The 25,959-nt window shown below is 35.2% G+C and overlaps 1 protein-coding gene across 3 annotated transcripts in view; it reads right to left on the minus strand.

Annotated features, from left to right (window-relative positions):
* THOC2 (THO complex subunit 2) overlaps positions 1–25,959 on the minus strand; it is a 51,790-nt gene that overhangs the window by 18,614 nt on the left and 7,217 nt on the right. For 2 of the 3 annotated variants that reach the window (XM_090149998.1, XM_031602748.2), the window contains exons 4-20: positions 24,641–24,692; positions 22,860–22,930; positions 21,433–21,554; positions 20,457–20,590; positions 18,741–18,907; positions 17,865–17,957; positions 15,356–15,511; positions 11,940–12,112; positions 11,575–11,770; positions 8,607–8,648; positions 6,537–6,667; positions 6,345–6,446; positions 4,088–4,172; positions 3,181–3,274; positions 2,668–2,748; positions 2,349–2,445; positions 477–594 (exon numbers count right to left, since the gene is read on the minus strand). In XM_090149998.1, coding sequence (XP_090006124.1) covers positions 477–594; positions 2,349–2,445; positions 2,668–2,748; positions 3,181–3,274; positions 4,088–4,172; positions 6,345–6,446; positions 6,537–6,667; positions 8,607–8,648; positions 11,575–11,770; positions 11,940–12,112; positions 15,356–15,511; positions 17,865–17,957; positions 18,741–18,907; positions 20,457–20,590; positions 21,433–21,554; positions 22,860–22,930; positions 24,641–24,692 — 1,914 coding nt within the window. The remainder of the gene's footprint in view (positions 1–476; positions 595–2,348; positions 2,446–2,667; positions 2,749–3,180; positions 3,275–4,087; positions 4,173–6,344; positions 6,447–6,536; positions 6,668–8,606; positions 8,649–11,574; positions 11,771–11,939; positions 12,113–15,355; positions 15,512–17,864; positions 17,958–18,740; positions 18,908–20,456; positions 20,591–21,432; positions 21,555–22,859; positions 22,931–24,640; positions 24,693–25,959) is intronic. The other variant, XM_090149999.1, reaches the window with a different exon arrangement.

Genomic DNA, 25,959 nt, shown 5'->3' on the forward strand with positions numbered 1-25,959 from the left:
CTGTTCGAAGGCTCTTTCCCATTCAATAAAGAAACCTCTGATTTCAGTTCAGAGCTTAGTTATTCATCTGCCTAGAGAGTTATCTAGGCCACTCATTTAAGTCTCTGAAACCAAAGCTGAAAGGGCTTTAACCATTAAGATGGGTTATGATGTTACTCCACTCAACAGGGAGTGACCACACTCCAGTCAGTTCTGAAACAGCAGGACTACACAACATACAAACTCACTGGCTGCTATAATTTGCAACCTGTCATGGAACAGCAGACAATGACAGCTGCTTTCATTAATATGGGATGCTGTGAAGCACAGCAACTTTGTCTTGGCTGCCTGTCTGCAATGCTTGTAAATTCAATGGAGTAGGAAGTTCTGTGATAAAAGTAGCAACACCTCTCTCAGCTATACTGCCAGAGGTAGAGTATTCAGAAGCACCATTAACAAGCAACAGCTATTATTAATTAACTTTAACATGAACACACCTCAGCTTTTAGTTGTTCTCCACCAGTCATGGCTTCCAACTGTTCCATTGTCATTTCTTCTGTAATTTCTATCCCTGCCATTTTTTGTACTACCTCTTTTAAAATAAGCAAATCAAAGCTGCACAGAAAACAGAAGTGGAGTAAAAACAAGAAAAATTGTTTAAGAAACACAGGCTATGACATTCAATATACAGTAACAGGCGATACATGTTAAACAATCATTTTAATTTGGGAGAAAATAATAACAAGATGCCATTGCACAGAAGGATTTCTCTATTACAGGTTTTTTATTTTTAATTTAAAAGCAACATAAGCATTGAAGAGTTGTTTTTAATGAACTTTGAATACATGTCAGCATTTTTAAAAATACCAAGTGTAGTGCTATTAGCTTTAAGTATCAACAAATTATTAAAAATTTACAGCTCACTTTTGTTGTTTAGCATGCTTCCTACCATATCTATATCATTATATCTACTATGAGCATGAAAATCTCAGAAAATCTTTTCTCTTTCAAACTTCAACAGCAGTACTGTCTTAAGTTGACTGGCAAAATGAGTCTTGAGAGTTGATTTGGAACACAGCAGACATTTTCACTTAGAACACTGAAATACACAACACACTCCAATAATTATGCCCTCCAGCAACTAAGCTTCACTTCATGCTCTGAGTTCCCTAAGGGTGATGACTTCTCAACAGAAGTACACAATGTAGCACAAACATTCAAAAAGGTTATTTTTTTCTAGTATCTGAAATTTGGTCAATATCTTTTTTTTTTTTAAGTAGGTCACAAAAAGTTGTGAATTTAAATATTTGATACTATTTATATATTTGTTTTCCAGCTATAAGTAGGTTTTCTGTGCACAGAACTGTGCAATACCAGCATATACTCCAAACACTGGAATATTCCAGTCACAGTGCTAAGAATACTACTTCTACCATCCCAAATATTAATTTGAGTACAAAAATTGTTTCCTCAAAATACTTAGTCATAAAATGTAATTCATGGGAAAGACAAGAAATACTACTTACCCTTCTCTGTAGCTCAATGTCTTTGTACCACCATCAGAATACAAAACAAATTGGGGACAGGGGAGCACATGAGACTGAATGTCTACATTGCAGGGAAGGGGAAAAAAACCTAGAGTTCTCAATATAAATACCCTAAAGTAGCATGCTGTGTTACCTCCTGCTGTCTTTCAGCAACCATATAGGAGTTCATAATAGAATAGAAATCAATACTCACCTATGCAATAAGAAATAATCCATTAAAGTTAATTAAATAAGGAAGCAGTAATACTGACTGATGATGGTGGATGGACAAAAGAATATAAGGAAGATTCAAACTGCAAACTTTGTTTAAAAATTTCTTGTGAATGGTCAACACTGATATACAAAAAAGCAGTTCAAAGGTCATTAAATAAGACAAAGTATTGAAAACAATAAAAAAAGAGATCCCTGCAGAAAGACATGAAAAAAAACCTAGAATTTTGAACAATTTAATCCTTTTTTAAACTAACAGTTATTGATAGTTTATTTTCTTTTTTTAAAATAAGATAAAGTGATTTCTATGACAGTATTACAGACTGTTAGGGCTTTTTTTTTTGCCTGGCTAGGTAAGAAAATTGTATTAAAATAAGTTACAGTTGAAAAAAAGAGTCTTTAAAACAATACTGTGCCACAGCTAAACAATTACAAAAAAAGCCCAACAAATATGCTATTCTTTTATTGAAATTTCTTAACCTTTCTGGTAAAATGAGTGGAGCATCTACTAGATATTGGAGTATCTACAAGTTGAGTCCTCACATATCAGCAGAAGCCAGAAAAAAAGATAATGAAAATGGAGTTTATGAAGATCAGTTGTGCAAGATTTACCTTTTCCCAGCTTTCAATTGGTTGGCTACGTATTGAAGTAGACCAGCAAGTTCAATGGGGTATTTTCTGAAAACAGCACCACAAAAGCTAGCCAGACCTAAAGTAAGAAAAAACAGTTGATTGAACAAGGCATTAAGCAAAAAATAAATATTAATTCAATACAAATAAAATGTTGGCAGCATGTCTATTTTTGTAATATAGAGATATTTTCTGATTTGTTAAACTTGGATCTGCTGGTGAGGTTTTGAATGGAGAGCTAACAAGTGGAAGACTGAGCATTTTATTTTCAATGTTAATGTAATAAAATAAAAATACTAACTCTGCAGCCAGCTCGAGATAGTAGTGTCGTCATGCTTCATTCTCTCCTTCTCGGGGTTTGCCAGAGCTTCAATGATACAATCTTTAGTGGAGTTAGAGAGAACATGCTTTTCTCTATTTGTCAAAACAGAAGTTATACAGAACTTTTGTTCCCAGTTTCAAAATTTGTAATGTATCAGTACGATAAGCAAGCAAAACAAACAGAGGCTCCAATAACATACAGTTCGTAATGAAGAAAATGGTTACTTATTTAGTCTACAATTTACAGGTTTACTCTGCTTTCAAGAGCAGAGTGAAAGCACTCAAACAACATAAAAAAATATGAATTTTCATAGTGTGAAAGTAGGAAAGCACAAAGCACTCTGTAGTTCAGTAAGTGTAAAAAATTTGTTGCAAACTCACTAAAATTTCCAGCAAATAGCAGCAACAGCAAAAACAGTATTTACTGACAGAAGAAATTTAACACAGCTACAACTACATCAGTACCAGATGTATTATTCACATAAAAGGATACATGCCAAGACGTCATAATTCAGTGAAGTGAGGTATTTCAGTGAATCAACAACTGGGGTTATTAAGTTATCATATTTTTGTATTTGCGATAAAATCTGAAAGTAACAAAAAGAGAAGTTGAGCTGAAAAAAGAACAGCATCTCTCATATTTCATGTAACAAATCTAGACTGTTAAACTACATTTGTCTTTAAAACCTACACGGAACACTCCTTGAAAATAGTTTTAGAAGGACCTAAATCACTTCCAAAGTACAAGTAACCTGATAGATTTACTTTGTACCTTTGACAAATCAGTGGAACACATCTTTAAGTTCTAAAAATAATTCTACACTTGTATTTTCTTTAAAATTTGACAATTACAACTTTAAAATAACTAAAAACAAAAATCACCAAAATATTTCACTGTTCTTAAGACCTCTCAAGAATTCTAAACCTTACCAGTAATTCTCTGTTGCTACCTCCCTACAATGACCACCAGTTCAGAAGAATACAAGTGAATTGCCTTAAGTTCCACAGTGTTTCCTCTCCTACATGATTTATACACGTATGCTTAAGTATTAATTTCTTTAAGTAACACCTGAATGCTAACAGGTAGATCACTCCTGCGTAACCCTATCAGGGCATCTTCACACCTCACTCCCATCTCTCCAGTCTCAAATTAAACACACATTCAGAAGCAGATGAAATTTTCAGTTCTGTTTTAAGTTATTCAATAGCTCTTGTCACATTGACTATCTCAGATTTTTGTTTCCGTACTACCAGCAAGTAGTACCAGACTTTTAATTTTGTGATGAAATTTTAAAACTTCTGAAAAATTCTGAACTGCACTCTTATACCATAGGTCCCTTTCCATACTTAAGTATCTATGGTTAGGATATAATATTATTTAATTACACGTAACTACATACATAATCAAATAAAATGGTAGGATTGGCATGGCTGAGTTTCCCAATCTGTCTTCCAGACGGTTTCACATTTTCCTTAGTCAGACGCCTGTAAAAAAAATGTTTTATTACAAAAGTTAACAGAATAGTAGAATAGGTCAGCTCCAATGAAGAACTTTGTTAGTTGCACAGATAAAATCCTCACTAGAGCCCATGTTTAAGAGACCTAAGTATAGAAACATTGTTCCTCTAGGAATCCAAAGTCTATAATCCTATGACATACAGAGGGTAAAAAAACAACCCATTAACCTCATAGTAATATGGACTGTATTCAAGTTTCAACTCTGAGCACTTTGCATTTGGAAGTCACAGAACCTCTATGACATACTGAAATAGCCTGTGACATTGCTGGCGACTCATGCAAATTTAATTCAGCCACAGCTCAGTCACTAAGCACTTGTTGCACTGCTTAGATGAGGGGGAAAAGAGCCCCCCAGAGCTAATTTTGTTGTGTTGCACTTCCACGGCATCCCCCAATGAAGATAGAAACTTCACATTAAACCTGAGGTTGATACAAATAATCATATATGTAATATTAAAGCAGAACGTTAAAGCAGAATGGTGGCACCTCAGTCCTAGCTTAACTTGTTTTCATATTATAACACAAAGATATTTATGCACAGTTTCTGCTTCAGCAATCACAACAATACACCACCACCACAACCACTAGTAATTTGTCAAAAATTTCTATGGAAGAAGCATCTTCTGTAGAACCATGCTGCAAGTATTACTTTCAGTGTGTTTCAGAATGATTCATTTTGTCATTTAAATTGCTTACACTAAATTCAAAAGCGTAAACAAAAGTAAAGTGTCCACAAATTAAAAAACACCACCCATCATCCAGACAAAATTGAAGGCTATTTAAACAAGACAAAAACTGGGAGCAGGAGAAGGCGTTCCACTGTTACAACTGTTAGCACATAAGAAAGCATCTCTATTTTCAAGTTGCATCACCAGGGCTCCTGCCTAAATAGCACATCCTTTCTTACCGTCCTTCATACTGTGAAACTTAGTTAACAGTGACTAATTCAGTGATATATTGTATTTAAAATCCAATAGCATGTTTCTTGAATATTTAAGCTCAAAGCATAACAACCTGAAAAGTACAACTTAATTGTATCAAAGTATTTGTGAAGAAATTTTGCTGATTATCAAACAGTCTCAATAGAACCCTTGGAAGGAGACCATACTGCGTTTCCAGTTCCCATGAGCACCTCCAGTATGAAGATGATCACTGGAAATGAATCTGGACTTTGATACTTAACAAGGATTTATAAAATAAATCAAACAATGCTGTTCTCTTTTAAATTGTACTTCAAAATTGCAAACAGTGACAGTTCCCAGTCTCAATTCTCTACCTGGAAGTGGAACAGGACTTAAATCAGATAACACCTTTAAACAAACTGGCCAGTAACACAGTGAAATGGCCAGAACAGTCACAAACAACTATACCTTTAATTTACAGGCTTCTCATATCATTAATAACTGTCAGCATTGTGGTTCATCTGCACAACAGAAACCTACTGTAGCAGGAGACACAAACTTTCATCATCTACTCCAGCTACGCTCCAAACCAGAAGAAAGGATCATAATTCTTTCTAGATTTCACATCTGCAGTCCAAAGCCTCTTAGGATATTTCTGTCTTGCCATATAGAAACATTCTAGTTAAGTGCATTAAAACAAATAAAACATAGCATTTGCTTTTGGCCCGAACTACACAACAAAGAGAATCCAAATCCCTGACAACGGTATCACAGAGATGCCATATTTTAAGATAAACCTCAAATTGTTCTGTCTCTGCTTGAAGATGAGAACAAACCACCCAATTCAACTTGTATCCCTGCTGTGAAAACTACAGAAAATGACAAGACTTTTCATTCTGTTGGGACTAAAGGGTGTCCACACCCAGAGAGAATCTGTAGCACTCCCATAAGCAAAGCAATTCATCAACAGCAGCACATCCATGGAAAAATTTTTATACCACTTAGTGGGTCATTTTTCAAATGAAGTACTCATTTGTGGCCAACTACTCTGCATTATTATTGATTTGACAGATTTTAATCACTGTACATCAAATAATCCACAAGCAAGGACCATCAATGAAATTACTGAGTCATTAGAAATGGAATATATTTGTCAAGGTTTTTTTTTTCCCCCTTCATTTGGTGAAATGCAGTACACTGTGTTACAGCTGGTAATTTATGGAACCAGACAACTTACTTCATGATATACTTGGCTCGGTCTATGGTTTGAGCTTTAACTTTCACTAGGAGTGGATGGCTATTGTATGTTTCATTCTTCCACTGTCCATAAAGACGGTACCTTGAAAGATGATCAAAGGAAAATTAGTTTTTATATTGATAGTTTAAGATAGACCACTTCCAATGAACAGAAACAAGCTATTCTACTCACCGGTACTGGTATGGAAATGTTTTGAACATTCCCCATAATTCTTCAGACATGCACGCATTGCAGTCCATCAAAGAAAGAGAAGGAAGCAGAACTTGATCAGTAATGCTCAACACACAGCTGAACAGTATCTCCTGTAATAAAGACAAAACTCAAGGTAACTACCAGATAAAAAAAACAACATGAATTGCACATCTTAGTAAAATAATGAAATACAAGTTGGCCACAAGATTAAGACCTCCTAAACAAGTAAAAACAGACCAAAAATACTAAAAGAACTTAAATATCCCATCAAATCTTCTATTAACTAACCATATACATTGTCAATATTTGTTTATATGATGTAATTGAGCAATGGAGCTATTTTCAGTGCATTATATTGATATTTTAAAATAACTCATAAAAAGATACACTACAGACTTCCATGAAGTGCAATAGCAGAAAATGGATTTATTTTGGCAACTACCTTCAATGTATTAAGGTATTCCTTTATCATTACTCCTACATTCAAAGTTATGGATTTAAATCTGAAAGTATTATACATGTTCTCAAGACACAGAGTACCAGTTTTCTTGTTCTCAGTATCAACTTTTTTTTTTAAACATTTGTTTCCCACTGAGTATATTAGAGTAGCCACAGGGGAAATAAATAATAAACAAAAACACTTTAATTACTCTCAGCTTAATCCCTTAGAGTCATTTTCCTAGCACTAAGTGAACATTTTCACAAGAGCACAATCATTAACATCACATCCTACACCACAGTATGCAAACACTAAAAAGTTATCTTTGTCAGTACATAATTCACACTTCCACGTACGAACAGCTACTCATGCCTCCAAATGAGATTTCTTTGCAACAAATGACTCAGTCATGGAAACAACAGTCCCATGAGTCTCAACTGCTTCCCAGTTATGAACTCTATTCTCTTCCAAGCAGCAGTTCCCTTCCAGTCAGGGAAAACCAGCCAGTTTACACACTATTTGGCGGTTCATTATGAGTGTCACTTTACCCTTAGGACAACTTCCTACAGGACTTAGACAGATTCAGCCTACCACTGACTCCCTGAACCACATGGTTATCTTTCTAACCCACAGCAACTTTCTGCAATGTCAGAATGAGTGAAATGAACAATATCTACAGAAGGGCAGTGACCTATAGGCCATGAGCTCATAGCAATTATCTGTGACACTGGTCAAGTTACTCAAAATCTCCAGGGACTAATAAGATTGAACTCAATTATCCTAGTTTAATTACTAGTGCTTTTAGTAACATTTCAGAAATTTTATTTCCCCCCACTATAACTACAGTAGTCAGTAAATCATGACAAGTAGTAACAACAACTTGCTGAAAACTACACTAACTTGATACAGAAAATTTGCTTGCTCATTTATAAGAATGAACAGACTTTTCATTAAAAAAAGATCGATCTCAACTGGATACCCAGATTTCACCGAGGCCAGTCTTGAATTGCTCAATGAAGAAAAGTTACCCTTTGTATTTTGAGTACCTTCCCTACATCTAATTTCTCCTGATTTCTATGCTTTTCCCCAATAAATTACTTAAGATACAAGATGCCATCATGAGAATCTATTTATGTAACAGAGGTGTTCCACCTGATTCAGATTCATAGTAAAAAGTGTATGCTAGAAGAACAAAATTAAATTTGAGGAATCCAGGGGAGGTGGGAAACGCCAACACCACAGTAATGCAGAACTGTGACTTGCTCAAACTCGCCCAACAAGACAAGACTATGATGTATATTTTGGTAAATAATTAAATGGTACAGAGAAAGAAAGGCTGCACAGCTATTAGTCTCAAACTCTCTTAACTCCTTCCTCTAAAAAAAGCTTGCTCCTCAAAAAATAAGATTAAAATTGACAACACAAATTTACCTCCTTGAATAAAAATAGATTGCCATTTCACTGATGTAAAATACATAATAAAAATCAGCGTGTAGGAGGGATGAGATTACAAGAACATTCAGAACTCCGCCAAGAAATACGTAGTATTTCCAGCAGAGTTGATTCATGTGTTCATTTTTTGATTGAAAGTCTCTAAGAAACTCACTCACCATTTTCTCCTTATCTTCTTGCTTATTTCCATCTGACTGAAACTATAACAAAGACAATGAAGTTAATTTTAGAACAATTAATCGAATATTTAACAGTTTCAGAACAAGGCTTTCTCAACAGAAGCATACACCCAGAGGGTCACATGCCTAGCAAATGTTTAATTTTACAGATCTGCTAGCATTTAAATAGTTGCAGGCCTAGTGGGTGGAAGGGCATCTATACAAATCCTCTCCAACTTTTATTAGCACCATCTGCTGCAGTGTATGCTCTCAGTTCCACGTGCTGCAGTGCTTTCATCTATTTAGATATGGCACCTTCCTCCTGCAACCAAGTCTTGATATCTACCCTCATCATCTCTGAATTGTGTAGAGAACACAAGTAAGCTTCATGCATAAATACCTTGGCTTCATTATATTTGTGCATGCAGCATTTGCAACCCCCTGATAAAGTTTAAAGAAGCTATACTATGGACTGTTGTATTTCAAAACAGTTCTTTTGGAAAAAAACACAACAGGGAAAAATGAAACCCGCTGACATTTTAGAAAATACCATCAGGCTTATAACATTACTTTTACTTCATGAATCTAACATTAATTCACCACTTGTGAATACAGAGCTCATTACTGTTCTGTCTTCTCCTATGAGGAAAGGCTGAGGGAACTGGGCTTGTTCAGCTTGGAGAAGAGAAGACTTCAGGGAGACCTCATTGTGGCCTTCCAGTAGTTGAAGGGAGTGTATAAACAGGAGGGAGAATGGCTGTGGATGGTGATAGGAGAAGGGGAATGGTTTTAAACTGAGACGGGGAGGTTTAGGTCATTAGAAGGTCATTAGGTTTAGACATTAGGAGGAAGTTTTTCACACAGATGGTGGTGAGGCACTGGAACAGGTTGCCCAAGGAGGTTATGGACGCCCCATCCCTGGAAGCATTCAAGGCCAGGCTGGATGTGACTCTGGGCAGCCTGGTCTGCTGGTTGGTGACTGAACATAGCAGTGGGTTGGAACTGGATGATCATTGTGACCCTTTTCAACCAAGGCCATTCTATGATTCTATGATTGTTATCATACAAAAACAAAGTCTCGACTCTCCTCTAATCAAATTACACACTTGCACTTGGCCTTCTACCTTCTTCAAAACATTTTTATCTTGTTAAATTCGTCACTAAAATTATGTTTTCCTGTTAATTTCAATATTAGCTACCATGAAATACCATTAAGTCACACATTAAATCACCCTAAGAATTCAAAAATTAGATTAGATCCTACTGGAAAGAGTTTTGTTGATTTTCTTTTTCCCTGCATCTCCAACAGCTTTTAAAGCAATGCACAGTGGATTAGCATATTCTCAGCAGTACAGGTGTGTGGCTTGTGAAATTATTTTGTTGATACAAGTCATTCTGGACTCTGTCAAAACCCTGAAAAAGGAAGACTGATCTGCAACCCAAGATCGACAACTCTACCTTTACAATAGCAGAAGTAGTAATAAAAAGAAGTTTGGGTTTCATGAAGAAATTTGCTGGGTTTTGTTATACTTGTTCTCACCCAAACAAATGCATTATCTAGAAATACATTTTGTGGTCACTTACAGAACAGAAAACACCCAAACCACCAACTGGTGAGCAATTCAGTAACTACTGTGCTATGCTGTAGTATAAAGTTTTTAGCATACAAATCAAAATACAACGTTTTATCAAGAGCTGATAAGATTTACTGTGATTAAGAAAAACAAGCAGCATACTCCATCACTAGCTACACAAATTCCTTGATGAAACTGGTAATTACCAATGGAGTTTATGAAGAACTTCTATAGAAGAGATATTAGCATACTTGAAAACTCTTTAATTATTGCGAGCAGAACTAATAGATAAATAGCAAGGTATTTTCTTCATGGTTGAACTGAAATTCAAATGCATAAATAAAATGCATTGATTACATGTGTAGTGATTCTGCAAGCTTACACTGAAAAAGAGGTAATAACTGAAGTTTCAAGGAAACCCACATATACACACACACATATATGCATATGTGCATATAAACATACACTCAATTTTTTTTACTGGAGAGAAGCCTAAAGAAATAGGACTTCCAATTCAATCATCAATAGTCAGATTCATTTCCTATTCTTTCTCTCACAAAAATACCCACTCATGATTTTAGTCTTAATTACAAAATTCCCTCCTTTTCTTTTTGTTCAACTCACCATTAAAAAGCTTAAGCTAACACACACCAGTAAGTGCAAAATCATCTTCAAGCTATGCTTGAGCATGAAAGTTGCAATGCAATGTTAGTAGTCAAACTTTAAACTACTGTATGGGTTAGCTTACAAATCATTTCCAGTTATAAATACATCTACTGAGCATTAAATGGTTTAACATGCTGTTGGCAATAGCGCACTAAAACTTCCCTATGTTACCTTAACCATTCTGTCACTGATGAATTTCTTCGTAGTTCCAGCCTAAAGCAAATAGCTAAGAGTTGCTCATCCTTGTCATAAATACATTAAGCTACCATTTTTCTATTACTTATAAAGAAATCACATGTATACATTTATAAACATGAACTAAACTATAACAAAGCAACCTCCATTTTAACGCGTGTATCCACAAAGAAACAAGGGCTTTCTCACAGATCTTTGGTACTTAAACTAAATCACAAAGTAGTCCTTATAATCTGTTGACAGAAGTAAAACAAATTACTCACTTGAAATTATGTTTCCAAATTAACTGCATTTTCAGTGCAATTTAAGGTATCTTTTGATTATCAACACCTGTAGTTATCACTATAAGTTCCTAAATTCAAAACCACTACGTTTAAGCTATTCAAGAAATGTTGGTTTACATTCATTGATCATAAAACTGATCAAGAGATAAAATAAGATTCTCCAATTTTTTTTTTTCATTATTTTAATATACACATAACAATGCTCAAGCACCTTCTGGCAGGTTCAATGAACTGTTTTATCTCACCAACCTCTTTCATAAATGCTTTTCCAAGGCGAACCACTTTCGCAAATAAAATGGGATCGTGGGAGAGATGAGGACCAAGGTAGCATAGCATGTTGAACACTTCCTTTCTCAAGTCTTCAAAGCTGTCTGCTTGTTTCGGTGCTCTCTTGTTTGGCAGAGGAGAAATTGGTGACCCTTTAGCCCCTTTTGGTACACCAACCCTAAAAACAAGTTGCACACCATTTCACACGATGCAGAAGTGAAAATTTTAAGGAAAAAATTAAGAGCAGAACAATACTGCCAGGCTTATTAGTGAATTTATGCTTGCAAGTTTTACATACTTTTGCACTATTTAATGGAAATTACTATCTCAGTTACTTTCCTCTTTACCTGCGGTACAAAGGTTCAATTGTCACGTGTACAAGCTGGCAAAGGGCAATCGCAATAGGCTTATGTGAAGTAGCATAGAATGGAGGCATCTGATCCATAATGCTTTGTGCATGCTGCCAATCACCAATTTTTAATAAAGCTTCCAATAAACCAAGCTTCTGATTATCTGGAGGCTGCAAGACAATAAACAATTAATGAAAGTGTGCTCATCTGTCCTTTAAACAGCAGCCAGATGTAACCTGCAAAAAGAAATCCAGGAAGAAAACATACAAGATATAAACACGGAATAACAAAACTCAGCTAGATGTTTACACAACAAGGACATTTGAACAACAACAATAAAATCAGTCCACGCAAAAACTAACTTCAATGAAAGAAAAAAGTTACAAATGAAATTAAGTGTTTGGTCATGTACTTCTCAAAAATGTAAGAAAGCAAGCTGCTTAAACTGACATGACATTTTAAGCCTCTAAGAACTCTTGGCATGACACATTCTGGATTTAAAAAACATTAATTTCTCTCAACTTTTTCTCCATGGAATTTCTCCTACAAAATCAGATTAAAAATTAAACTTACCTCTTTCTGAATTTGCTTGTATCCCAAGTTACTAGACTAAGAGCCAATGTGAAAAGTCCAGCTGTAAGGCTACAGAAGACTTCCCACATATCCCAGTTTGCAATAAAGAGGGAAACTGTGTCTTGAAGCAGCTTTGCATAGGCACATTATTGATATATTACCTCTCTAGTCAATTATCAAACAACTTAGTGAAGTAAAGGAATGTAGCTAAGTGCTGCAAGTTTGCCTTCACTCTAAACCTAAGCTAACATTACAAAGAGGGACAGAAGATCCCAATGTTTAAGTCAAATTATTTAAGTATATTAAGCCCCCCCCTCCAAATAATTTTCTTTAAAATTGTATAAACAGACATGAAAAACTGATGACAAAAAGAAAAAGGAAGCTAAATGTTTCTGCAGTTCTATGGTTCACATGGACTTTTTGTTCATTTTGAAACTACTTTAAAACACTTGCAACTCTCTTTCCTGGTGGTCATGGAATTAGCAGACAGCCTAGTATACAATATGTGGAAATTTTCAGAGTGAAAACATACATGGCTCCTCTCAATATCCATTGGTGAAATCACACTAATGAAATTTCAGGTTTTCTTTATTCAAAATATATATATTTGTGCACATCAGAACAAGATCAGCCTCTGAAATACCAGTTGCTGTGATGCCAAGGATCATCTTTTTCAGTCACCCTATAGTATGCTAACAAAAGAGTAAGTTGATCCTTTCCTGAAATTGTTGGAAACTTCTCTTCAGCAGTGTAAGTAGAAAGCTTGAAATCCACTTCCAGCATGAAGGATTTCTTGAGAATCAAATTGCTTAAAAACAATTACAAGTTGTAAATATTCAATCAGTATAAACATACTTGTTAAATGCTAATGATCAGACTGCACTGTTGCATGCTATTTCCAAAGCAGTCACTGCTCACACATACATACTGCTGACTGTATGTCCTCAACTAAACATGCTCTTCTGAAACATGCCCTCCAACTGCAAAAGCACACGACACAGAAGAGAGTCAATTTGAACTTGCTGTGAAGTCTAGTCATACTGCTGAGTTAGGAACTCAATTTTTTTTTTTTTTAAACTCCCTACTCACCTGTTTTCAGTATCATTTGTTATGTATTAAATGCATCTCAAAAGGCAAGAGAAGATAATGCACTTGCCAACATTAAACTATTGTTATTAAGAGTCAATTATGACACAGTAATACATTTTACTCACAAAGAAATAGCACTTGACAGCCTTAATTTCATTTAAGTTAGGAATTGTTATACATATTTTTCCCTCCTAACCCACCTATGTATTTCACAGTACCTTATCAAAAGTTGTCAAGCTAAAACTGCATGCTGGATAAAAAGCACTCAAATTGAAAATGCCAACAGCTTTCACACATAGTTTCTCTATAAACTACTACGAATTGCACAGCTCAGAGCATGTGAAAACATTAATACAGAAACAAGGCTATCAAGAAACAGCATGCCCTGGCAGAACAGCATGCAAGGAATCACAGAAGTTGTTTAAGTACAGCTCTTCATTTTCCTCACTATACAAGCTCAGGTTGTGCTGTCATTGTAACCCTTCAGAAAGACTGCAGCTTCTGGCAGAACTTAACATTACCTAGTTCTTAAATTTAAATCTTAGCTACAATAAACACTCTGATTTACTTTAAATACATATGCTCCTTATGCCCAGGAGTTTATCCTTCCATCACAATATTGTGATGTGTGCTTCAGAGGATACCTGAGGGGATACCTAACCCATCTAACCATAGAAGAGATAGACCAAAATGATTTGGTATATTAAAAAGCTGTGTGGCACAGAGATAAAAAACTTAAAGCTAGTAAAAGGAAATCAGTTTAAGCAGCAGATTACAACTGCAGTTTGGAGCCAGAGAGCACTGACTACATCAGTTGCTTAAGGGATGAGAATGAAATTAGATTTTTCAAGTTAGTCAAGAAAAAGAAAGGAAGGTCAGAGATGTTCTGTCTTATCTTGATTCTGCACAAATAGCAGACAAAACAGCTGGATATCATGAATCAGAAGGATAAAGAAAATGAAAAGCAGGAGATGTCAGTACTCATGGATTTCTCTCTCCTTTCCAGTACAACTACATGATGCAAATAGTAAGCAATTGACCTTTTTTTTTGTGTATTTTATTTAAATAAGACATTTGAATAGTGCTGAAAACACTGAAACAAAGGGGGGAAAAAAAGTCTCTTGAGAACTTTTTTTAAACTACAGCTTGAATACACTTAAGCAAGTTAGACCTAGGGCAGCATTAACAAGACATGATACAGTAGCACCTTAAATACAAAGCACACAATTATACCAAGACACAGATCATACTGAAAGCAAAGAAGACAGTTTTGACTTAAAATATACAACTAAAACTTTTTTGTTCAATGCAAAATTATATTAGCATTGTTAAGTCTGGCAATTCTTCACTTGTTTTTGACTGAGAGTAAAAGATTGCAATCTGCGTCTGCATTTTTAAGGCATCAAATAGGATTATACAGTCACAAGACCAAGAAAACACAGCTGTTAAAAGACTAAAGTACAAGAATGCTAGGATATACTTAGTAAAGTTGATACAACAGGAAAGGAGGAAGTTAATTAGCTAGCCAAGGAACCTCCTTAAACCTAGAGACTAAAACCCAAAATATGCATGTTTGCACATTTAGCATAATGGAAGTGGGATCAGTACACAGACAAAGCCTTCCAAGAAATACACATGCTTGGATATCTCCATATTTTTCAAATATAAAAATACTTTCATAGTGAATGACTACACTCAGTTTACAGTTGTTTTCTTGAAGACTGAACTCACACACACAAACACACACTAACCTTTTCAGTTTTCTCCTCCTCTTTTTCTTTTTCCTTCTCCTTTTCCTCAGTCTTCTCAGAGGATAAGACAACCATGGTGAGTTTTCTCACAATTTGCTTAGCTTCCACTATCTCTCGCTTGTGTTCTTCAATGATGGCATTATCCCCTGGAAGAAGCTAAGAAAAAAGAAAACCATTATTCATTTTCAGAGATAAGTGACTTACTCCTTCCTGATATTCATCAATTGAGCACCAGGCAAAACCTGTGTTTTTCTTTGACACTAATCACCTCTTGGAAGATTATTCTCCTTGTTACCATAGTCCCAACAGAGACTATACTATTAACAAACCTCTGAAATCAAGGACAGATTAAGAATATACTGTTCACCTTCTACCCCTTACCATCACTAGTTCAACATTCAATAGTAGATATTTTGTGACAGCCAAGCACATGATTGATGATCACATTAAACAAATTAAGTGTCTTAAAACAAAGAGGATACTCATGTAAAGAAATCATGTAAAGAAAATTGTGTTTCACCACTAAGAAAAAACAGGTAACCCACATACAAACAGTTCACAGGCCCTTTGTTTTAAAGAAACATCATTTAATGCTTGACAGCATTACTTATTCACCAGCAATTTGGGCTAAGCAAGTGTAACATCTGCTCCTTAAAAAGGTGTTACATTAAGAAACCTGATACAGTAAAGCCTGACCACAATCTTGTACTTGATCCAGCGAGGAAGATAATCCTAAACACAAGAATTAAAAGTTCAAGTTGCAAGAGAGAAGAAAAGATCTGCTCTTGAGAGGGACACACTTCAAATTTCATTCCTAAAACTCACACTCAAAATTTTAACTGCAAATAAACAACTGTAATTTACTGGAGAGTTAGGAACTCTGACAAAGTAATCTTCTGCTGGTTTTAAACATGGGATTTTTTTTTTTTTTTTTAAACTGTTCTCTCTTCTAATAAACTGATAGTAGAAGACAGACAATTATCAACAAAGAAAAGGTATAGAAAAGGTATGAGTACTCTTCCATTTCTTACAAGTTTGGGGGAAGAAAGAATCCCAACAAGAAAATTAGGACGTTTAAAATACGATCTACTAAAGTTCATGAAGAAACACCTTGTGAGGAAAGTCAAGGAGTAAAATACATCTTTTGGATTCAGTATCTATTATATACATGATGTCTGTGTGCGAGCAAAAAGCAGATCTTATAGGACTGAGGGGTGGAGGGAACAAGGACATTCTTAACACAAAGCATAAGCCCAACAACTGTTGTACAGAAGGTGCACAATGTAAGTGTTGTATTCTAAACAGCATATGTGTTAGATAAGGAAACTCTACTAAGAAGTGAAATTAAGCCTGTCTGAAAAAGAGAGGGAGAAAATGGCACGTCAAACATTCAGTCAAAGGTAAAACATTAAGCCTGCCAGAGAACTTTGAAATGGAAGTAGATGGCAAATGAGGCAGAGAATCAACACAACAAAAGGCAAGCAGTGCAAATAAATGGAGGGGGCATTCCAGCTGTGAGACTGTCACAAAACATATGCATACCTATTCAGGTCTGAGCCAAGACTGGGCAAGTTCTCAATTCTCAACCTAAGAAATCACCTTGTAACTTTATTAACATTTCTTAATAAACTAAAACTATAATGCATTCCTCCCTCTACATTGATTATCTGAGATACCCACTCCCACTCCTGCTCCACCAGTTTTAGCCAAAAAGAAGCATGAATGAAGAAATAGTCAGATTGCTAGTTATGCCATTAACGGCTACACAAATCAACAGCACAACTACATTCCAAGATTCCCATTGCTTTAATTAGATCTCACTTCCTTGATTTCAGTGGAAGATTTAAGAGTCCTGAAATATATGGATATTGTGAAATTAAAATCTGGTGCATAATGTAAAAATATCTGGATAACTGTAACATTCTGTTTACCATCTGTCAAATTAGTATGCTGGGTGGATGATGGAGTGCCAGCCTTGAGAATATATCTCTCAGGTTAAACCAGAGTACTTCATTTTGCTCTGGCAGGCTAACAATTTAGAATTCTTGTATGTGAAATCACATACCTATTCAGGAGTACCTAAGTTTTTTTTAAAAGCTAGTGTTAAAACAAAAGGTAAGCAGTTGATCATTCTATCACTTTTTTCCAAAAACCAAACTTAAAAAAGTATGACACTCAAAGGGTCTAGCTCTTAGGGGAAATTACTCAGGACATTTAAAGCCTACTTTCTATCACTTAACTCATCTCCTACACAGGCAGGAGGTAAATAAATCTAGAGGATGGCACATTCAAAGAAAGCAGTTTTCAGACTTCAGTGTGTGCTTGAGTGAATATGCATCCTTAGAAAGCACCGAGAAATTTAAAAGACAGTAAGTGTACATACACAGGTATCAGAAGGCACATCATGAGGCTTAAGCTTTATGAACAGAATAAAACATCTGGCTTTTTTTCAAAAACTATTTTTTTCTTTTTGTGTCTGACCAAGTAGCACTGTGACTTCATCACTTACATGAACATAAAGATCTTCCAAATCTATGAGATTATGTTGCAACAGGACAGCAGCAACTCTGTATAGGGAGGAAGGTGTCTCACCACTTGGATCCTGAAGACAAGATTGCAAATTAAAAGTCATGAAAGAAGTGAAATTATTTAAAAGGTACAGTAACAGTTCTTCTTGCTATCATGTTATTTAAGTGAATTTAAGTGAAGGCATATTGACATATTTCTAGAATTAACTGCAGCACACAATCAGAAATTTTCAGAAATGACAAGATTCAGCTACATTCACACCTTATGGTGCTTGTATGCAATTCCTCACGTTAAAAAAAAATATTTGAATATCCTCTGAAAGAGTGGTCAGGTATTCAAATGGGCTGCCCTGGGAAGTGATTGTCACTGTCCCTGGAAGTGTTCAAGAAAAGCATGGATGTGGCACTTAGGGACATGATTTAGTGAGCATGGTGGTAGTGGATTGACAGTTGGACTAGATGATCACAGGGGTCTTTCACAACCTCACTGATTTTACGACTTTCTCAAATATCATCCAGAATTCCCTTACAAACATGCTAGTTGGTCCAAATGATAAGCCTTATTTTTATTGAAGTTTCTGTTTTATAAACAACAGTGCTTCTATAACTACGTAAGTTAAAGTGGAAGGTGTCACAATCAAGACTGTTGATTTTCCAAGACAGCCAGATGACAGCATTCTGCTCTAAAATACATCAGAATTCCACTCAAGTCATGAAGTTGTTGCTTTTAAAACTGGAATTTTACAACAGATTAATTCCTATGTTTTTGTTTTTTTAAAAAAAAAATAAGTGCAAAAGTCTTATTACTGACTGCAACCAATCACCAGAAACAGTAATTAAGAATGCAAATACATTACCTGATAAAATTTGAATTTGAACCCAAGGATATGGCATAGAGTTTGAGGTTCACACATGTACATGTAAGACTCTATCAGTGGTACAAAGAAATCATCATACTCAGGCCTGCACTCATAGACTTCTAGGATAATATCCAAAACTCTGTTAGGATCAAGGTTAAAACATCCTAGGGGAAAAGAACAGAGAAGTTTACTATTGCTACTTTTCATTTATATTCTGTTATTAACCCAGAAACACATTTGTTTTTCAAGTTAAATCAAACCTGAATTTTAACAGAAGATAATTACACACAGCAAAACAATCTAGATTACCTGTAACTACACTGACTGTGTTAACTTAGGTCTAATATTGAATTAGGCAAAGATAGTCAACATGACTTCCAATCCAAATTACACAAAAACTTTGAAATGCCATCTTAAGGGCACCATTTTGATAAATACAAAGCAAACATCACTAATCCCACTGTGCTACCAGAAGGCACAGCCTTCTTCCTTTCTTCCTTTCCCCTGCATTGGGGCACATTCATACAGCTGCACAGATGAGCCACGCAAACACAGTACATTATTTTACATTGCAAAAAAGTGATAGTTGGATTGCAGCTAGATCCTGACCCATCTAGTTGCACTGTCACAGCAATTCAGTATTATTGCTAGCATAAGGGTGAACAGTTCATTTATTTGAAGGGAACAGGAACAAGGACATAGATCATCCTATGCCAATGCTGAAAATTTATATCACTAAAACTCCAGGAGACACACCACAAAATAAAGTACTACAGTCTACTTTCATCTTTGTATCATGAGAAAATTTAATCCAGGCACATCCACTATGCAGATATCTAATCAGTTTCTCTTTCCACAAAAGCTATTTCCACTGCATTAGGACCTAGTATGTTACAAAAAGAGACTTCCTTTAAGATGTCAATCTGCAATATCAGGAATTCCAGAAGACAAAAAGAAAGCCATCTTCGCCAGCTCTCTTCCAAAAGGAGTATTACTAATGGGATTTGGCAGCCTCAAGCAAAACTCTGTGAAAGATGGCAAATCATAAAATACTAACACAGCTTCTGGAACATGACTGCAATGTCACCGAATAAAACAAGCAGTAATGCAAATACACACATTACACAAAGAAAGCCTAAAATATATTTAAAACAGGAAATGCCTATAATTCTCTATACTTCACACTTTGTAGTTCTATTATTACCACAAATCAACTAAGAAATATGGAGAAAAAAAAATCACAAACTGAATTACACATAAGAATAATGTTTGTTCCTTCACAAAGAACCACTTTTTCAACTTCCCCAAAACTACAATGTTCATGCATTGAATTCAGTAAAACAGCAAAAAATACCATTAGTTTCTAATCCACCTGCTAAACGATAACTGGTACATCCTCAGAAGACATTACTTCTGAGCATCTGCTGAAATGAAGTAACAGAAGGTATGTTTGGGACCCTACTGAAATTATAGTACTTTAATTAATTGCAACCACGCAACATTTGCAAAATGCGGTTTTCCTAAAGAAACAGGAACTTCCAAGTGTCATAATTCAGTCAAAGATGACCTAACAATATGTGTTGTTAACACAGCATGCCTGCATCAGATCATTTGATCCCCAGATGATCTCAAACGGCTGCCTAAGGTCACCCTCCACTGTTGTAAGACGATTTAAGAAAATCAATGACCCTATTCCTCCAACAAATCCCTTACCTATTAAAGATTTGATATTTTCGAGGATTAAATCACTAGTGATATTTCCAGATAGGTCCTGCCCCAGTTCTGCAATCAGCTTTGCATAACCTTCGTTCTCCTCTCGTAATAAATTAAATTTCTGTTGCTTGTAACTGCAAATAAAGAGAAATCAAATGTTATTAACGCATTCATAGTTATTCATGATCTTATAAATATTATGTTTCCCATACAAATTGCTAACCTTGAATAAATTTAGTAAATCCTAAGTTTTATCAGCTATTGGAAAAACTGGAGAATGCAGTTGAACAAAAACCTTCAAGGGAGCAAGCAATCTCCAAATAAATCCAGCTCTCCTTTTTTTTTTTGAAATTAAGGTCATTTAAAAGCAAGATTATGTTTGTTCTAACAATGGATCCTGTTCTTGCATCCTATGCATAATAGTCTTAGAACCACCTACCACCTTAGCACTCTGCTCACTGGGACATGTTGTAGCTTTAAGTGTTCTCTGATATAGAGACTGAAACACTGGATGCAGAAAAATATACATACACGAAAATATATACTGTGTTGCTAGGACTAGCATAACAGCATTTATGGAAACACCAAATGCCTATGCTTAACAGATACAACAACAAATATTTGCTCATATTTTGCAAATTAACATTTGTGACAAATAAAATGAAAGTATTTAATCTGCACATACAGAATCACTGTAGCAAAGAAAAGGTCACAGCAATAGGTCAAGTTAAAACAGCCTTTAGTTTTCACATTCTTGAGAAACAGAAGAGGGCTAATGAGGTTCTATCATCAGTGATTTCCTAAGAGTGCAGCAAAACATTTTTCCTAAAAGAAAACTGAGTGTTTTATTAAAATTTCTTCTTAGAAAACACTGTTACCAAATCAAATACCACTGCCCTTTCTCACCTCACACTCCAAAAAAATAAAAAATAGAAAAACACAAAAGAAAAAACCAAACCCTCGTCCCACAACTTACAATAGTTTTGTCTTTATTTTAACAGATTTCTGGTTGAATTGTTGAGACTGCTTGATAAGTCCTAATGATTCCAGTGTTTCTGGATCTAAACGCTCCTTTAGGACAGTATCTGATACAAGATACTAAAAGAAAACCAAAAACACACATCAGATTTGTCAGTTATGACATACGCATCATATACCCTCATACTGATTTTGTAACAATGCCTATAGGACAAAAATTGGAAATTACTTAACTGAAATTGGAACGTCATAAGGATAGAAGCCATGTACAAGAACACCTTGAATAACAAGCTGTAGAGCTTAATTGCTGGTTACAAACTATACACTGCTTAGCATCCAGGGATGTTATTATAAGAACCACATATTTGGAAAGCTTATGCCCACTCTCCCATTATCCATAAGAAAAGCCTGTATTTCACATGATGATTTTTCTTACGAGTTAAGCCTATTCTACATCACTAGGAATGCCACTTCAAAAGACAAGAGTTGGTTGCATAAAGTTCTACAAAACAAACTTCAAAAGCAAAGTTTTTCCCCTCACTTAAACAGAAAAAGTTCATTTCTCTCAAAACTCCTTAGAAGAACTCAAGGGACAACTACACTACTTCACCATAATGCAAGAGATAAAGGTACTTAGAAAGCACTCAGTATTAGATTAGCTAAAGTAGTTGAAAAATAAAGACAGAAGAAAAGGTAACAACCACATCCTACTTAATCAGGCTGGTCTAATTAAAATATGTGATTAACAGCCTTCTTCCAGTATTGCTCTTCCATCTGTTTTAAGGATTTTTAAAATTCTCATTAAAGAAAGAAGAAAAAGGGAGGAAAAAAAAGAACAAAATACACATGCCTTTAGGAACTTAAGAATCTCCATTCAGAATGCAGGACACAACTCTGAATCAAAATTACTTGCATTTCCCCTCATTCCTGAAAAACCAATGCTTGTTTCTGATAGCACTTCTCATACTCTATGTTCTTATTTCATCATTTCTATGTTATATTCTTCCTCCATCCAAGAATTCCTTACTGAACAATAATGCAGCAACCTTGCTGCACGACAAGGTTGTTTGGTCATACAGCTCCTGGATTCCAACAAACGTTTTGCACTTCATTAAAAACAATGGGAAAGGAAATGAACTATTTGTATACAAGCAACCTCGCTTGTGCTCCTGAACAAAATTACACTGTGGGTTCACATTGCTACAACATTAAAACTACATGCAGTATTTTCTGAAAACAGGAAAATAAGAGTGTGACATAGGTTGGGCCATATCTTAGATTTTTAATCAGGACATTTTCTTAAAAAATAAAAAAAGGAAAGGAAAGAATTCACCCATCATAATCACAGACCTTTAAAAATCTGCAAATCACCTTCTCAGATTTTGGCACACACTTTTACTAAAATAATTTCTAAATGCAACTTACCAAGCAGGATAACACCAGCTGAGTAAAACAATCCCTTTTAGTTTTTTCTTCTAAGCAACTTGTTTCAATATCTAGAACAAAGGGAAGGAAAAGAAATCATTACTTGTGGAAACTTGCCTGTCACATTCAAAGAATTTAAATACTTTCTTCCTTAATTATTATTCCGATAAGTGCTAACAACAACACAATGCAAAATATCTTGTTTGTACCTTGCTAACTTCCTGCTACCTTTTAGTTCAGTTTGATGCCCATGCAATATTTTAACAAATCTCACAGACCCACAGATCATGTGAAAAGACAGAAGAAAAACACCATAACAATGATTATTTCCACTGTCTCTTAGAACAAGGTTTATAGCAAGTATTAAGAATCAATAAGGTGTAAAGAATAGAAACACTAATTGCTGAAGAAAACTGGGTAATCCTAGCCTTAATATCATGATGTTCTAGTTTCTTTTGCCTGGACTTCAGAGTAAGTGCTGTTTACTGCCCAGTCAGCAGTCTTTTACTAGCTATAATTCTGTATTTCAGTTCTTTCTTTCTTGTCAATGACCGGATACAATTCAGAAATTCATTCCTGTGAGGAGAGGCCATAAAACAATCACCAAGGAAGAATGCTCATCTAAGAACAGCTGAAAAAAGGAGTGGAAAACCTAGTAAGATGGAATGTTACTTGCAGGGGGAAAAAAAAAAGAAAGCAATCCTGATAGTAACAGATACAGCTCAGAGAGGGAAAAAAAGCATTAGAGTAAACTCAGTCAAAAAATAAGCAAGCAGTTACATTGAATTTCATTTTGTCTCTGCAGTTTGAAATATAGCTCCCACTCACACTACCTCTCTGCTACTTGTAGATGCATGGCATTTGGCTACATAATTTCAGCTAGGGAAGCAAGTGGATACATTAATTTCAGTTATTCAAGTGGTTCAAGGAGTGACCCATTCAGGTTCTCTAACTCAGCTAAAAAGTAAAGGGTGACAGTATAGCACTGCATTATAAAAATATAATTATTACAAAGAAAATAATGATATAAGTAGACAGAAATATTAGGAATGAAATAACCAAAATGTATCAACTACAAGTTGCAGAATTCAAGCTACGTATTAAAATGTAACTGATTGTGCACAGCGAAGCTCAGCACTGGCTGAACCCACGTCTGTGATGATGAACAGACTGGCAACAGAATTCACTGCGATTTGTTGAGAGGAACAAAGGACTACAGAGCAAGATGTTAAAGTGTGATCTGAAAAAAGAATATTAAAATTCTAATAACAATAGAAACAGCTTTGGATCAACAAAATGCAACACAAAAATGCAGAAGTTACTAACAAAATAAGAAATACACATCTCTAAAATCTACTAAGTTGTTGTTGTTAATTAACAATGACAGTAGAGACAAAATCTTTAGAGAATGCATTCTGAGAACAGAAGATGGCACACCAGTAATGCAATTGATTTAAAATACTTATAACTACACTAAGTCACTGGCTGCACTAACTAGCATCCAGCTCTCTTATAAGCCAGCTCCTTTAACTTCTCTTGGCAGAGCCATTTCCACTCCCCTTAGTAGGTAAAGAGATCTAGAAACTATAACAGAACAAAGCAGACTAAAAAGACATTAAGAACTTAGACACAGAAACACTGAAGAAGAATGAACACATTTTGTAATTTTAAGTCATGCTTTGCAGATCAAATGAGAAATCCTGCAGAAATGAACAATTAAATGCACAAAGCATGTATTTCTTCAAGTCTGCCACAGCGCCAAAAGGAAGCTTACAGCTTACCTAATATGCAGAAAGCATCAGCTAAGATGGAAGGCATGTCCTCACGAAATTCCTAACAAGGAAAAAGAACACACATAGTAAATACAGAATTTACAACATGTACATTGAAAATCCTTACTCTACTGCATAAAAGAATATTTGATCAAAACGTTCAGATTAATAATGCATTATTAAATGAAGTGGCCCATCCAACAATATCTAAATAGTCTATAATTACTGACTGCAGTGAAGATGTACCAAAAGACCCAGTAAGAATATTTGGGAAACATCTGAAATAATCTTCTGACAGACAAATCTACATACATATTTGACATTTAAAATCTGAAAGGGATCTTCTACCACTAATCAATTTCTTTCATTTCTATATGTGCATAGCAACCATTTCTAGAAATAAGTTCTGTCTTTGCTTATGAACCATGTGGGAGAAAGGAGGGGAAGAATACAGGCGTGTGCACATTAAGAAAGAAAAAGACATCCCTTCCGCCCCCTTTCCCCTCCCCCATCTACCCCAGTGATTCTTTCAGTCTGAAATATCACACAAAAAAAGTTCAGTCTTTACAAAAATTCACAACAATTTTCTTAAAAGAACCACATACAATTTGCTGCATATACCTCTGTAATTGTGCACAGCATAGTAATATGCACAGTAATAATAAACAGTGAGAATGAAATCTTAAGTGCCCAAATTACAAGACTGTAAAATAATTGATATTAATGTAGGATTATTTGCTGCTAATAACAGTGCACATACACACACTTTCATATACGTCATTCTGCACACATTACAACTGCACAACTCACACCCCAACAGCCAACAAAGTATTTTCAGAAAACAAATATCAACTAACAGCTGCCCTAAAGGAACATCCTACCTTTGAACAGCTTCCCACTTAATATCCAAGATGAGGTGACTGACTCACAGCATTAAACCTGCCATCAAACCAGCACTAATTCTGTGTGGTTTTTTCTTAAGTTACCCACGAGTACTCAGTGTTATGCCTATCACACACCTGCATTTGTCCAGGAATAACTACCAAGGACAATGACTTCTTAGGTATATTTGCCCATGTCAAAGTCTCAGTCCTAAATAGCAATCGTGGCAAGTTTTAAAGCAAGAGAGTTGCAGATATTGAGAGTTTATAATTTAAAAAAAAAACAAAACCATATTATGCAGCTCTAAAGCTTTTCTAGAAAACCTGTTTTTCTATCCTGCAGTTTCCAGTACCCTTCTACAATAAACATGCCATACACAAAAGATTAAAGGGTTTGTACTCTAGATTTGGGAAAGGACCTTAAAAATTATGTAGTTTATTTTCATT

Source organism: Phasianus colchicus, chromosome 14, assembly GCF_987193195.1.
Source record: "Phasianus colchicus chromosome 14, bPhaCol1.hap1.1, whole genome shotgun sequence".
NCBI lineage: Eukaryota > Metazoa > Chordata > Aves > Galliformes > Phasianidae > Phasianus > Phasianus colchicus.